This window comes from Engraulis encrasicolus, chromosome 24 (genome assembly GCF_034702125.1).
Source record: "Engraulis encrasicolus isolate BLACKSEA-1 chromosome 24, IST_EnEncr_1.0, whole genome shotgun sequence".
NCBI classification, from domain to species: domain Eukaryota; kingdom Metazoa; phylum Chordata; class Actinopteri; order Clupeiformes; family Engraulidae; genus Engraulis; species Engraulis encrasicolus.
In genome coordinates, this window is record NC_085880.1 from 3,619,209 (window position 1) to 3,633,627 (window position 14,419).

The window sequence follows — 14,419 nt, forward strand, 5'->3', positions numbered from 1 at the left end:
CATCAAGGAAAGCACATCTTGAAAACCACAGTGCAAACCCATCGTTTAATTGGATGGTCGAGTCAGTGGAGGAATACAATCCGTTCATCTCTCACCTCAGTCTAATTGGACGGTTGAGTCAGTGGAGCATGGCCATAGTAGCCTCTTACTGCAGCAGGGGTCGCCGGCGACCCTATTCACTTGCTGAAAACTACTCTACATCATAACAACATTGCTATGACATTACAGAGAGCCATAGTGCTGCGTTAAGGGGTTTATAAACAATAATTGTTAAGTTTCATAAGTCTTGTGGTGCCCCCTCACTGGTCAAAAGTGGTTGGTGCCCCTGGGCACTGTGCCGCTGGCCCTTATAGATAATCCGGCCCTGCAGTGGAGGTATATGTTGCATTCATTTCTACACCAGGGGCTTGCTGGCCAGGGTGAGCCAATGCATCTCATTACTGAGGGAGGGGGTTCGATTAGCCTTCTGCCTGGCCAAACAAATCAAAAGCATTCTGCCAAGTCATGGGGTCAACCACAGGTCTGCCTATTAAGCAGTAGAGGCCGAGGTGGGGGCCAACATGATCTTGTGAGTTTGTGGGTGTTCGTTTTTTTTCGTTTGTCACGACATCTTTTAGTTGTTCTATAACTGTTCCTTGACATCTGCATTTTGTATTTCAGCCCAGCAGCTCATGTATATACAGTACTGTAAGGGTTAAATGAGCTGATGCAGCAAACATCCAGAGCCGAGTCAAAAGTAAAAGAAAGAGGAAATTCATGGAGTATGTACACTAGCACATGATGCATGATATTGCAAAGTGGTTATTCCAATGTATATAATGAGGCAGATCGAGTGTTGTTACTGAAAAAGCCTAAAAACTCAATGTCATGCCCTCTCTCTACTTCTTTGTATTTGCAAATGAAGTAGAGAGGGGACAGTGCTTAGTTACGCTAGATCACTTAGGCTACTCAATGAAGTTAGCTGTTCTAAGGAAGGTGGCAGGTTTTTTTCCACTTCTACTTTTACTTTTGACATCTGTAATGGAGAGCAACCAGCTCTGTCTGCAACCTTCTCCTCACCTCCTCTGATGGGGATGAATGAACCAATTACGCTGAGGTAATGAGCTTGAAAATGCTCAAGTGGAGTCATCTCGAACGTCCATATATAATACTCTCTATTAGTATAGGCACTCAAAAAATAAACTTCAGAGCTTATTCCTTCTGTAAGAAATAACACTTGCTGTAGATGGTCAGAAAAACCCCAAATGTTGTACTTTTTCCCCATTTTGGTCAGAGAATGGTATATGAGCCTTACGACAACTGAACACACCAGCAGCCAGAGACGTTTTTTATGAAGATGTATAACAACTTTGAGTCAAGTCACTGAGCCACATAACCTGGAACTTGACATAATGGGTGCGATAAACTTCAATTCTCATTGTTACATTTACTGAAAATGTGCTTACTAATATTTCCTGCTCTGCAAAAATCCATGCAATGGGCAATTTCGGCTGATAACAGACTGATGAACGACCTTTGTTAGTTAAAGGAAAATGTTCCAATGCTCCAGTATCAGTTTGCAGTTGACCTTTTTTTATTTGAAGGTTTCCATTTTAAGCCAGTAATCTTTTGGACAACAGGAAATGTTTACTTTTAAGGTACAGTATTATCTAAAACCGCCAGCATTGCTATTCACTGCATATAACACACACGCACACACTTCCACAAAGTATCAAAAAGAGCACTCGGAATTCTGACTGAAATTAAAGGTTTTAAGACTTGAATATATATATTTATATATATATTTATATTTATATATTTGTTTATTATAAGTATTTGTAATTTTACATCCAATGAAATTAAAATAGAGACCACTATGATCCACTATTTGTGGACAAACCCCCCCGCATCAAAAATCCTTGATAAAAGAACATCTCCAGACCTTTTTGCAGCAAAGGCACATTTTGTCTATCACGGTTTTTAAAAGTAAAGATTAAGACCAGCTACGTGGGACCCGGAAGTCGCGAGGTCGCAAAGGCTTCTGGGATGGCGTTGTGAGTGAGGCAGCCTGTTAAACCGCATGTCGACCACATGGCAACACCATGCAGACTCGCCTCCAAGAAAAAAACAAAGATAAAGAAAAATAATAATAACAAAAAAACAACAACAAAAACAAACTGAGTTTCTTAGGAGTCTGAAAGAGAGGCGTGATGGGTTTGGTGGCTATGTGGTTTGGCCCGACTGTCCGGCTAGACCAAACCAATCCATCCCTCATTTCTCCATTAGGATTTCCTGCCAGTAGAAGGACCTTGTGTTGGCTGCCACTGCAGTGGTTGCTTCAGGTGGTCCAGTTGATGCAAACACACAGATGTGTGTGTCTGTAGGAGTGTATGTGTGTGTCTTTGACTGTCTGTATGTGAATGGGGGTACAGACAGGACGTGAGCCGACCAGTTTGTCATCCTCACCCCCTCTCGTCTCTCCCCGAGGCCAGGGCCCCCACCCTCATCGTCGACCTCCATAGTGGCCAAGTCCCACACCAGCTCCCCTTCTCTCTGCCCCAGTGTTTGTCGAGGCTACCAGCCGACCCACAGCGTCCAGTGCGGAAGCCAGACACGTGAAAAACGACAACAGGAAAACAAATACCACAAACGAGGGCCACAGAGAGGTATGGGAGGGGCCGAGGCTCGTCCACACCCACCATCCCCTGGCCCCACCCTCTCCTCCCACTCTGAGCATGTGTCCTGAGGAGCCTTCTGCTCGGGGGCTGGGCTTGACGAGGCAGAGAGCCGGATGCTGATTGGTTGGATGGGTGGGCGGGTGCGTGGGTGGGTTGGACGTGATTGGTTTGGGGTGAAGGGTCGCAGGTCATACAAAGACCTTGGCGAGCGCGTCGGCCCCGGCGCTGGCGATGAAGGCCTTGGTGGGGTGGAACGCCACGTCGTGGATGGACTCCTCGAACTTCTTGCGGTGCGCCGTGAACTCCTGGATGCACGTCTTGTTGTCCAGGTTCCACAGCCGGATGGAGCAGTCGTGGCCTGAGGATGAGGGAGAGGAGACGGAGAAGAAAACATGAGGAAAAGCAACAAAATAAAAATAAAAAATAAAACATTAATAATACCGGTACATACAGTCAAAGCAGTTTTACATCCTTGCCTGCATGACCATCTCAATGACTCTCAGGGTAATTCACTCCTTGACATATGAAGGCGGTTGGCTTACATGTCCACTCTCCAGAAATTAATAATTTGTGATCCTCCCCTTTCGATTAAAATGCTTGCTTTTACAAAACCATGGTGGTAAGAGTTGAAGAGTTGAGATGTTGAAGCCTGCAATTGCGTTATTATACCAAATTTTGACACGCTCAGAAAGCCTTGCTGATTTGGATGAAAAGTGTCGTGAAGGCCCAGACAATACCAATATCAGCTACTGAAGCCTCACAAAGATGAAATTACTTTAAACAATCCAAAAACATATACAAGAATCCTCAAAGCCGATTCTAGGTTCAGCTGGGGCCTCAAGCAAAATGTCAAAGGAGCGAACATATGAAAGAAATTTGCTACTGTTGTAGGGTCAAAGACATCCAAAAAGGAATTGTCATTCAGTGTAACGGATACCTTCTGCTGACTGTAACTGCAAAAAAAAGAAGATTTTTAAATTGTTTCAAGTGAATGGATGACAGACGAGGCTTTCATGAATTCACTGGAAAATAAATAAATAAAAAGAGTCATGTTTTTTACAGTTACAGTCAGCAGAAGGTATCCGTTACACTGAATGACAATTCCTTTTTGGACGTCTTTGACCCTGTAGTGTAGCAAATTGTGAGCTGTTATTCACCATTTAGGGGCTTGGGGGCCCCTAGTGGCTGGCTGCCTAGCCTGGTGACAAGATGCGCCTCTGAAAATCCTACACATCACACTATGGCTTAAGAACATTTCCCATGATGTAGGGTCAGTTTCACCCAAGCTATGCGATCTCATAAGTTGTCCTACATACTGTGCTTGGCATTAATGCAATTGCCTGCTGTTAGCAACTGTCCTTGAAGTGACTACCTGACCCTGGCCTATGTTTTTAACCTCACGCCTTTATTCAACATCACCTTTGTCGAGTCAACACCGCTGCTATTCTAGTTCACGTCGAGACCCAACAGTTCAAGGTGAAACAAGGAGCAGGTTCAGGTCCATGAAAATGACAGTTACGGCCAAGTCAGCAAAACTGAGGCATTGAAGAATCGCCTATTTTTTTTGGCAGGCTTGTGGCTGGTTATATAAAAAGAGAGAAGTCCAGGACAAGTAGACAGAAACTCTTCTGAGCCAGATACAGATATATTTTATTTTTTAGAAGTCTGGTATACCCTACCTGAGCAAATCCTTGAATCAAAGGCTCTCTTGCACTACCTTCTGCAGCAAAACAAATTCCGAAGCAGCTACTTCATGAATGTTAAAGAAGGGCTCCACAGAGAGATTCAGGTGATACGGAAACTCTTAGACCGAGCGACACTTAAATCAATAGTTCCTTCTCTCAGTCTCAGAAGAGATGTGCTCCCATCGTTTAATCAGTCAACCTTCCCTCTTATCTCCGACTTTCTCTCCGTTTCTACCACTACCAAGGTCTTACAAGACCCAGAGAGAAATAATAAAGGTCTGCACAATGATGTATATAAATATACTAGCATAATATGTTTTAGAGTGTTAACCATCACTTTCTCTTTTCAGATGAATGCTTTTGTTTGGTGCAGCACCTGCACTTGTGTGATGTGGCTTCACTTTCTCTCTCTTGTCTGACAAGAGCCCCCTGGTGTTCAACACAAGGAACAAACTGCAAGCAGCAGCACGATGGAGAAAGACTCTTTTTTTGGTTCTATTTGGTAATCTGTTTTGAGACATCACTTGGGCTGACCTGAAGGTCTTCTATAACAAACACTCTCCAGAGGAGCAAGTCATTTTTATTCATTATGAGTGGCTTTTGGCACTTACTGCCCGACATCAGGTAGAGTCCGTTGGGGTCCACGGCCAGGCTGGTGACAGCGTCTAAGTGGGCTACCATGGCATGGATCAGCTTTCCTGTGGAGGGGGAAAGAGCCGAATAAATGCCATCAGCACAGCACACTCTCAATGGGACACAGTGTAGAGCAGGGAGGCCCAACCTTTCTGGGTCTGAGGGTTATCTGACGGCTACTTGTTTGTTCAATATCTTCTAGATGTCTTGGCATCGTTCTCAAATCTTAATATGAATGATGATTTACGTATTAGTTACACAGAAATATTCTTTATAGGTTCTCATATTTAAATAAATTAAGACAGACATTAATTGTAAGTAAAATCTTGTAGTCATCACTATTTATTAACATCTTGAGTGGGCACCTCAGGAGCTCCAGGGGGGCTGCCTACCTGGCGCCCGTGGGTACCACATGTGACACCTGCTCTAGAGTGTGTGGGGCGGGTGCTGCAGGGTGTGTGTGTGTGTGAGTGTGTGTGTGTGTGTGTGTGTGTCTCAACACAGCACCCGTGGTCACCATCTCATTAAGGCAGCAAAGAAATGGCATTTAGAAAACAAGTACTGTGTGTGTGTGTGTGTGTGTGTGTGTGTGTGTGTGTGTGTGTGTGTGTGTGTGTGTGTGTGTGTGTGTGTGTGTGTTTGTGTGTGTGTGTGTCCAAGCGTGTCCTGAAACCTTGCTTCCATGGGTAACGGCGCTCATTAATTCAGTGGACAAAACACATTTCAAGTGAGATACGGATGGAAAATAATACCTATGGACCACTGGTAATTTCAAATTACCCCCGCACCTCTGTTACTTTGTGGTGCATTTGGACAGGATAGGACAGGAGAAGTCTTTAATTTACACAATCTCCAGACATTATGACCATTTTTTTTTGCAATTTCACAACTTTCTGTTTCGTCTTGTTGAGTTGTGAAATTACGTGCAGTTTTTCTTGGAGCTATTTTTGGGGTTCTTAGGGTTCAGTGTAAACAGGGTCGATTACCACTTGCCCGCAAAATGCTTTTATTCCAATTCTTGCCAGTATCCTTCATTATTCACTCAAGGAAAAGACAAGAGATGTGCAATTGCAATCGCAAACACACACCTGCGCATTTACACAGGACTTTAATCATCACTGGACGTCTGTGTTTCTCCGAAAAAAGCCAAATTGGTCCGGAATTATTACTTCACAAATAACGGACATGGCACATTCTAAGAACATTACGAACTCAGAAATTCTCTGTAATTATCCCAAACTCCCTGTGGTCTGTAGGTGATATTAATCCATGCGATTCAGACTTACTTGATATGGCGGTCCTTGTGTGTGTGTTTGTGTGTGTGTATTACTCGTGTTGATTTCGTAAACTTGATATGGCGGTCCTCATGTGTGCATGTGTGTTAGTTACTCGTGTTGTTTTCGTAAACCCGATGTGGTCGTCCTTGTGTGTGCAAGTTACCCGTATTGTTGTCGTAGGTGGCGGTTCTCCTGTGCGTGTGTGTGTGTGTGTGTGTGTGTGTGTGTGTGTGTGTGTGTGTGTGTGTGTGTGTGTGTGTGTGTGTGTGTGTGTGTGTTAGTTACCCGTGTTGTTGTCGTAGAACTTGATGTGGCGATCCTCCTGTGCCGTGATGGTGATGGGCAGCGTGGGGTGACTAAGCACTTTGTTGATCTGACACAGGGAACCTAAGGGCCAGTTAAAGACACAGCAGAGCTGTAAGTAAACCGCTGGCCTCTTAAAGTCTCGCTGCCCTCACCGTATAATTACACATCACTATTGGCACAGGGACAAGACAACACATTCAACTCTCTGCACACATGGTTGGCCACTGATTTAAAAAGGATGTTAGTACAAATCCACAGGTAATAAGGCCCACACCTGCCAAATATTACAACACAATTACTATTGTAACTCATGAATAATTTATCATGCGATTACTGTGATCTAGAGCTGCATGTTCGATTCCCTGAACTGCCGGTTCTGAGAACAAGCTGGCTTTGGGTAGGCAGCATTGGAGCACGGAATATATAGATATAGCACTGCACAGCATATACTGTATATCTGCAATACTACAGTAGTCCAATGTAGTATTGAGGGATCTTTCAGCCAAGCCTTCCTCTGAGAGTGGAGTCTCCATTAGCCTCACTAGGTGAAGCAGCGTCTGGTACTGTACACAGCATTGACAGGCCTGACTCAGGCTTATAGTATAGCCTGGCTAATTCCACAAAGCACCAGCACATCTTAACGATTGGCTGTAGGCAGGCAGGTCCAACCGCTTCATGCTTCTGCATAATATACAGCTCCAGGAAGCAAACCTCAGTCAATGGAGCACAGCTGAACTCTCCCCAGCAAAAGACGACCAATACAAGAGTCTGCTCAACCAGCCCTTCATCCACCAAGCTCCTATACAATGCTGCCATTTGTCTGTGTTTCATAACCTACCGGTACTGTGTTTTTTAATTATTACTGTTTTAAATGCAACGACTAAATAAATGTACACCAATTCACTACATAGTGCAAAACACAAAAACATAAAATTCCCAGTGTAGCAAGTTAACATGTTGGACACATTGGAAAACTTGCCGTCTTGAAACTTCAGATAAGAAGAGTTGTCAGTGGAAGAGAGGGGTGTCCCTGTGGGACAGACTGAGTTCCACAATGGACTCCATAGTCACCCGCTCACACAGATCATTAGAAGACACTGCACTAATATTAGTGATCTTCAGAGGAGTGGAGCGTGTGCATTTATGGACTCAACGATGGAGGTAGGTAGAATTTCCCCAACAAAGACTTGCAAAAAAATTGCACTCCTCACTTTTTAGATGACAGAAGAGGAAGATTAGAGGGGTTCAAAGCAAATATGTGTGTCAGAGTGGAGACCTTTGCACTCCATCCACATAAACCCACAGATGAGTGGAAGTGAAGTGAAGAGCATTACAGTACCTGGCTCCACGGTGGACTCCAGGTTGAGGGTCAGCTGGCGGGTCTCCATGTTGAAGAGGCCCAGCCTGCCGTTGCTGAAGGAGGTGACCATGTGGGCCGGGTCGCTGCACACCAGGTCCACTGATGACGGGATGCCCATCTCTGGGGACACATGACATTACACGTATAACCATCAAACCACAGTAGAATTAGGACTATGCATCAACCCTCAGCTTGAAGGTGCTTCACAGTGGGACAAACATCTGTGAAAAGTAAAGGCTGGAGTACACGGCAGCTTAGTTTTTAGAATTTTACGGTGTGCAGCAAACACCCGACTAACATTTCGGTGTTGCTACACCGTCTTCAGAGTTTGAAGACGGTGTAGAGCAACACCAAAACGTTAGTGGGGTGTTTGCACATAATAAAAAACAAAAAAACTAAACTGCAGTGTGCTCCAGCCTCTACTTCTCAATAACCATGAAACCACTCGGCTCATTCGCGTAAATAAAGTGAAACATGTACGCAACTAGTCTTGCTGAGATTCATTTTTAGACCTCATCATATTTAGATACAATGCAAAAAGGAACTTTAAAGCAAAGTGTTAAGGCAGTCAATAATTACATTACATAAGCATTACATTTGGATAAAAGTGTCTACTAAAAGTAATGTAATTAAAAGACTGCTGTTAAACTATGCTTTACAGTTCCTTTTTGCGTTGTTTTTAAGCAGAAAAAGTAATATGACTTAAAATGGTAAGAAACTTTAAGGTAAATATTCATAACTAAACAGTAAATTGTAACGCATGTGGGCCCTTTACTGCACATTGAGAACCAAGGACCTCTCCCCTTGAAACAGTAAACATTGATAATGAACACTGACAACTGAGGGCCCATTAGCTGAATAGCCTTTTTTATGGCAAGAACACAAAATCTACATAACTGAATAAGTACCCTGTGGTTATACAGTAGAGTAGACTAGAATATTTAAACAGCAGAGGACAGAGACAAGGAGTCTTGTTTTGGATCGTAGCTCATTCCTGAGACATGGTCACGGCATGTGTTTGAAACAACCAATTCCTCCCTCCTCTGAAGACACTTTGAAGCAAGTCTCTGAGGTAAAGAATTAAAAACAAAAGAAAGAAAAGGCTCCATCCCAGTGCTCTCACCCTTGTTTGCTTGTTTATTTGTTTACATTTCTGGCAAATATGCAACTGTGGCTATTTCATGGCCAGTACAGGTAATAAAATTCACTTCACATTAAAAATCAACAATTATCTAAATAATTGAATAAATACATTAAATACGTTTGGTCACATCAATACATTTTAAAAGTTCAAAACCATTAAAGGGGGGACCTTATTAAAAATACCAAAAATAGTGTCTGCTTTAAAAAACTGTTGTCTTTTCCTTCTAAGAGCAGAGCAAGATAGGATATGCTTCCTCTCACCCTTGTTCTCGTTGAAGACTGCTATGGCGGGGTTGGTGTTGTTGGCGTTCCACAGTCGCACGGTGCCGTCGGCCGAGCAGGAGAGCAGGCGCTGGTGCACGCTGCTGTACACCAGCCCCCACACAGAGTCAGTGTGGCCACACAGCGCCCCCCGCAGGACAGACGGCTCTATGACACCACAAGTGATAACACGCAGAAAAAGAATTCAGCCATATGGGTCACCTTTAATGCATTCAACGTTTAACTGTAAATAACTGTCTTGAGGTGATACCTTTCTCATAGAATCGGAATATTTAATTCCATCAATGCTTCCAATAGTGCTAATCTTTTATTCAACACAAAATAAAAATCATTATTCCATCTCCATACCACAGAAAATTCATGATGTGCTACAAAATATGCTGGCGATACCATGGAAAAAATATCTGGCTTAATATACTTTCTGGGGTCTCCGGTTTAGTGTCTTTAGTGACAAACTGTGAGAAGATAAATGTGTTAATGTGAATAAGGGTAGAAGGTGATTGGGGTTACTGTAGGAGTTTGATTGTGCAGTATGCTTCAAACTACATTGCAAATTACACTGTACTCTTACACCGTTCTACAGTACATTGCCTAATGCACTGTTTAGGGTCTTGGCTGTGATGGGCTTTCAGATAAACAGCTTGATGTGAATGTGATTGAGTGACCATCACTAGGGTTGTGGGTGTGTTCTGACTAACATGCCAATGAGCCTGGCTCTTTGGTGTAGCGGTCAGAGCCCCAGTTTACTACCCCAGCTGGGCAACTCAGCTTACTTCGAGTCCCAGCTGGGCAACTCTACTCCCCTTCGCTACAGTGAATAAGTAGAAGAATAAATGTGAGCTAAGTAGGAGGTGGTAGGGGGGTTACCGTATGAGTCGTAGGGGTCGATGGTGGGGCTGGGGGTGTTCCAGCTCTGGATGGTGCCGTCCAGACCTCCGCTGAAGCACTGCTCCCCACTGCTGCTCATCGCTACACACAGCACCGCACCCCTGCACAAGCAGTAACACACAGTTAGACACACAGTTAGACACACAGTTAGACACACAGTTAGACACACAGTTAGACACACAGTTAGACACACAGTTAGACACACACACACACACACACACACACACACACACACACACACACACACACACACACACACACACACACACACACACACACACACACACACACACACACACACACACACACACACACACACACACACACACACACACACGCGCGCGCGCAGGTAGAGGAGAACTACCCATGTAAACATGCCATCACGCACTCAAAAAGGCATTGGGGCTCAGATAAATGCTGAGGTAAATGGACAGAAGATCACGCATGCATGCACAAATATGAAATTTGAAACTGTACTGCAACATTGCACTTGAAACATGCTCTGCTCATCCCACCCATTACCAAAGTGAGTGTAGAGAATGCTCACCTGTGGGCTCTAAACGTGTAAATGGGCTCCACATCCAAAGAGGCACTCCTGTTCAGGGGTCAGAGGTCAAGTTAGTCAATGGGTGAACACGCATGCGTGCACGCACACACGCACACCGCAATCTCACAGTAGACATGCACAGTCCTTAGGAGCACAATACAATGTCAAGGTTTAAAGTGGTGTCATTTAGAGACCCCTTCTGCAGTATGTGGAGCATCCTTCAGCCCTTATATGAGGCTCTTGCTGCCCATGACTCATTTGTTCCACATGTTGAATACCGTTGAGATGTGGCAAAACAGTATTGTCAAGGTGTGTTGTATTGTGTGTGTGTGTATACAGTACACATGTGTCTTCTATATGGGGTTTGGACATTGTGAGTCTGTAATGTTCCCTAATAAAGGGAAACGGTAACGCTTAACTTTATGGATAGCTAATAAGGTGGTAATTTCAAAGTAATTTCATGGTAATGCAATGTTGTTTTCAGTAACAACAGCAAAATAACCATACGGTTTCCAGTGCAATTACTCTATAATTTCTAGTTAATAAAGCAATGGAAGCAGCTACTGCGTCATCGTAGTAGTTAGGTGGTAGGTATGCCAGTAACTAAACTGCAGCAGCTAAGTAATTTCATGGTAATTACATTGTATCAGGGCTGTAAATTATGTAAATGATTATGTCCTCTTCCTATGTTATTGCATGGAAATGACTGTGTGTGTGTGTGTGTGTGTGTGTGTGTGTGTGTGTGTGTGTGTGTGTGTGTGTGTGTGTGTGTGTGTGTGTGTGTGTGTGTGTGTGTGTGTGTGTCTGTGTGTGTGTGTGTGTGTCGTACTTCTTGATGGGCGCCGTCTTCTGCAGGTTCCACATCTTGAGCGTGTGGTCCTCTGAGGCGGTGACCAGGACGGGCTCCACGGGGTGGAAGGCCAGCGCCCGGATGGCGTCAAAATGGCTACGCAGCGTGAACTTGGGGTTCCACGTCTTCCTCAAGGCATCCTTATTGTTGGCGATCTGTACGGAAAGGAGAAAGTGATCATCAGTAAATGTTATCCCCATTTGACCCCATCACGCTTGTGCAACCAAGGCAAGGGCACCCCCCAACTATTGGTGTCGGTTCCCTCATCGCAAGTCTATGACTAGCTAAGTGTGTATCTGTGTGCACACGAGAGTTTGTTAGGGGTGGAATGAATAAGACAAATTCATCTTTCAAACATTGGTTCTGCCACCTCATATAACCACATCTGGGTCTCGATAATGACTTTTCCTCAGTTCTATTTGCTCAGCAAACCCCAGCACAGCATCATCTTGTCTATCTCCTTGGCGACGATATGAAAATAATTTGGCTTTAATGATGCTGCATTAACTCCGGCAGGGTTGTGTGCTGTGTGGAGTGGAATGGAGTGGAGAGGCCACCCTGTGCCAAATCACCCAATCTAGCTCTGCATGCTCTTGACTAGACTTCGTCCCACCCCTCCTCCCTAATGGCCTGTGCATAATGATATTTGCTCTGCAGCTCCATCAACTCTCATCATTTAACAGCAATAAAACAGAGAAAAATATTGAAGTCGATGAATAAAAATTTGAACCTAAAACCTGAACCACACTGCTCTCACCAGCATCCACGAATGATGTTTGCTCAGCATCCTCATCGTTTTCCATCATTTAACAGCACATTGGTCTGGTTCTTTTTTTTTTAGTTAATTTAACTTGATCATAAACATCCATAAACTTCAGCTGCAGCTAACACCAACATGCTAGAAGTGCTTTTTCTATCAAAAGATCGTGTGACACATGTGGTGGAAAAAACTTTATATCGCTCGAACACTGGTTTTGTTGCGCAAAGTTAATTCGCTCAGAAGAGATGTTACAGGGAAAGTTTTATTGACGGAAAAGGTTTGAAGCAATATAAGAAAGCCACACAGGTGCAGAAGCCATGACTGGACATCGCTTGAGAGTTCCAACTTCCAGCACTTGATTACGGCTTGCTTGAACACCTGATGACAGTTTATTTTGCATCTCACACAGGATATTCCCTATTTTTAATGTTCTAATCACAAACTGTGCATCCTAATTTGCTAAAATGTTCATGGAAAACTAGCTGTGAATGAAAAAAAATAGCCGTTCTAATGCCAATAACTGTTCTGTTGGTGGAAATCGACAGGGCGCAGAAAATTTGAAAATTAGAATTAATAATTCGATTTCACTTTTAATTTGCTGATGGAAAAGGGGCTACAGTGAACCACTAAGGCCTTGTTTGAAATCTCCACTCCTTTTCAATGCTGGTTAAATAAGGCAGTTTCCCCATGTGCTGTGGAGCAATATGCAAGTGAACGAGTGAAAATTTCAGACGCAGCCCAAGCCTAATGAACAGCTGCTGAGCACTATGATTGGTTCCTCTGCAAGGGTCATGTGACCTGACTGGCCACTCCTGCTGAGTACCAGTTAAGTAGCCGCAGTTGAGCCCTGCCAGCTTGCAGTGGCACTGAAGGGGGCTTGGGGGTGCCATTTGGCATTTGGCACGCCCGCTGGTGCTGGATTACGGAACCTTTGGGCCGTTTTGGCTTCGGATGCGAAGGACTAATTACAGACAAATCAGAATCTTAAGCAGAAGATAAGCACAGGATTAGAGAAGTCGCAGAATTAAAAAGTAATTGTGCCATCAATGTTGGAAGGCAGCTGGCTGGGGGCTGGAGAGCGGCTATTCAAAAACGAGGGCTTAAATGGGCACAGTTCATCTGGGCTTAATTAAGCTTTCATTTCCTTTCATTTGAAGCCGATTAGAAATAAGAAATTAAATTAACAATCTGCTTCAGGTTCTGTCTTTAGGGGAAAAAAGTAGGAGCAAACAAACTGCATCCCCCCCCCCCACCATTTGATATTTTTAATTTAATTGTGAGACATCAGAACACAGTCCACAGACTGTTAAAAAAAGGCATTGATAACAGACACCAAGACAAAGAGAACACCGGCAATTGTGGGACAACAGACGCCGTAACAAGAGGCTTGATGTCGTTGATGACCAACGTTTTTATTCAATGTCTTGCAAAAAAAAACCATTACAACCGTCTGCCTCTTCTCTTTACTACTTGGCCTTTGACCTGTGACTGAGAGCAGAGGGGTATGCATGTTCTCATATCGTAGGTAAGGCTGTGGTATGCATGTACTCACATCGTAGGTAAGGCTGTGGTATGCATGTACTCATATCGTAGGTAAGGCTGTGGTATGCATGTACTCATATCGTAGGTAAGGCTGTGGTATGCATGTACTCATATCGTAGGTAAGGCTGTGGTATGCATGTACTCGCGTCACAGGTGAGGTCGTCTCTGGTGTGTGTGTGTGTGTGTACTCACGCCGTAGGTGAGGCTGTTTGTGGGCTGTGTGTGTGTGTGTCTGTGTGTGTGTCTGTGTGTGTGTGTGTCTGTGTGTGTGTGTGTCTGTGTGTGTGTGTGTCTGTGTGTGTGTCTGTGTGTGTGTCTGTGTGTGTGTCTGTGTGTGTGTCTGTGTGTGTGTCTGTGTGTGTGTGTCTGTGTGTGTGTCTGTGTGTGTGTGTTTCTGTGTGTGTGTCTGTGTGTGTGTCTGTGTGTGTGTCTCTGTGTGTGTGTCTGTGTGTGTGTCTGTGTGTGTGTCTGTGTGTGTGTCTGTGTGTG

General features: G+C 44.1%; 1 protein-coding gene across 2 annotated transcripts in view; it reads right to left on the reverse strand.

Annotated features, from left to right (window-relative positions):
• Nucleotides 1–1,551: 1,551 nt before the first annotated feature.
• Nucleotides 1,552–14,419, reverse strand: part of LOC134440741 (striatin-like) — a 72,341-nt gene continuing 59,473 nt past the window's right edge. For both annotated transcript variants that reach the window (XM_063190843.1, XM_063190842.1), the window contains 8 exons: nucleotides 11,608–11,783; nucleotides 10,779–10,826; nucleotides 10,211–10,332; nucleotides 9,323–9,490; nucleotides 7,898–8,038; nucleotides 6,538–6,639; nucleotides 4,954–5,040; nucleotides 1,552–3,015 (listed from right to left, as the gene is read on the reverse strand). In XM_063190843.1, the coding sequence (XP_063046913.1) occupies nucleotides 2,846–3,015; nucleotides 4,954–5,040; nucleotides 6,538–6,639; nucleotides 7,898–8,038; nucleotides 9,323–9,490; nucleotides 10,211–10,332; nucleotides 10,779–10,826; nucleotides 11,608–11,783 (1,014 nt within the window). In that variant the 3' untranslated portion in view covers nucleotides 1,552–2,845. The remainder of the gene's footprint in view (nucleotides 3,016–4,953; nucleotides 5,041–6,537; nucleotides 6,640–7,897; nucleotides 8,039–9,322; nucleotides 9,491–10,210; nucleotides 10,333–10,778; nucleotides 10,827–11,607; nucleotides 11,784–14,419) is intronic.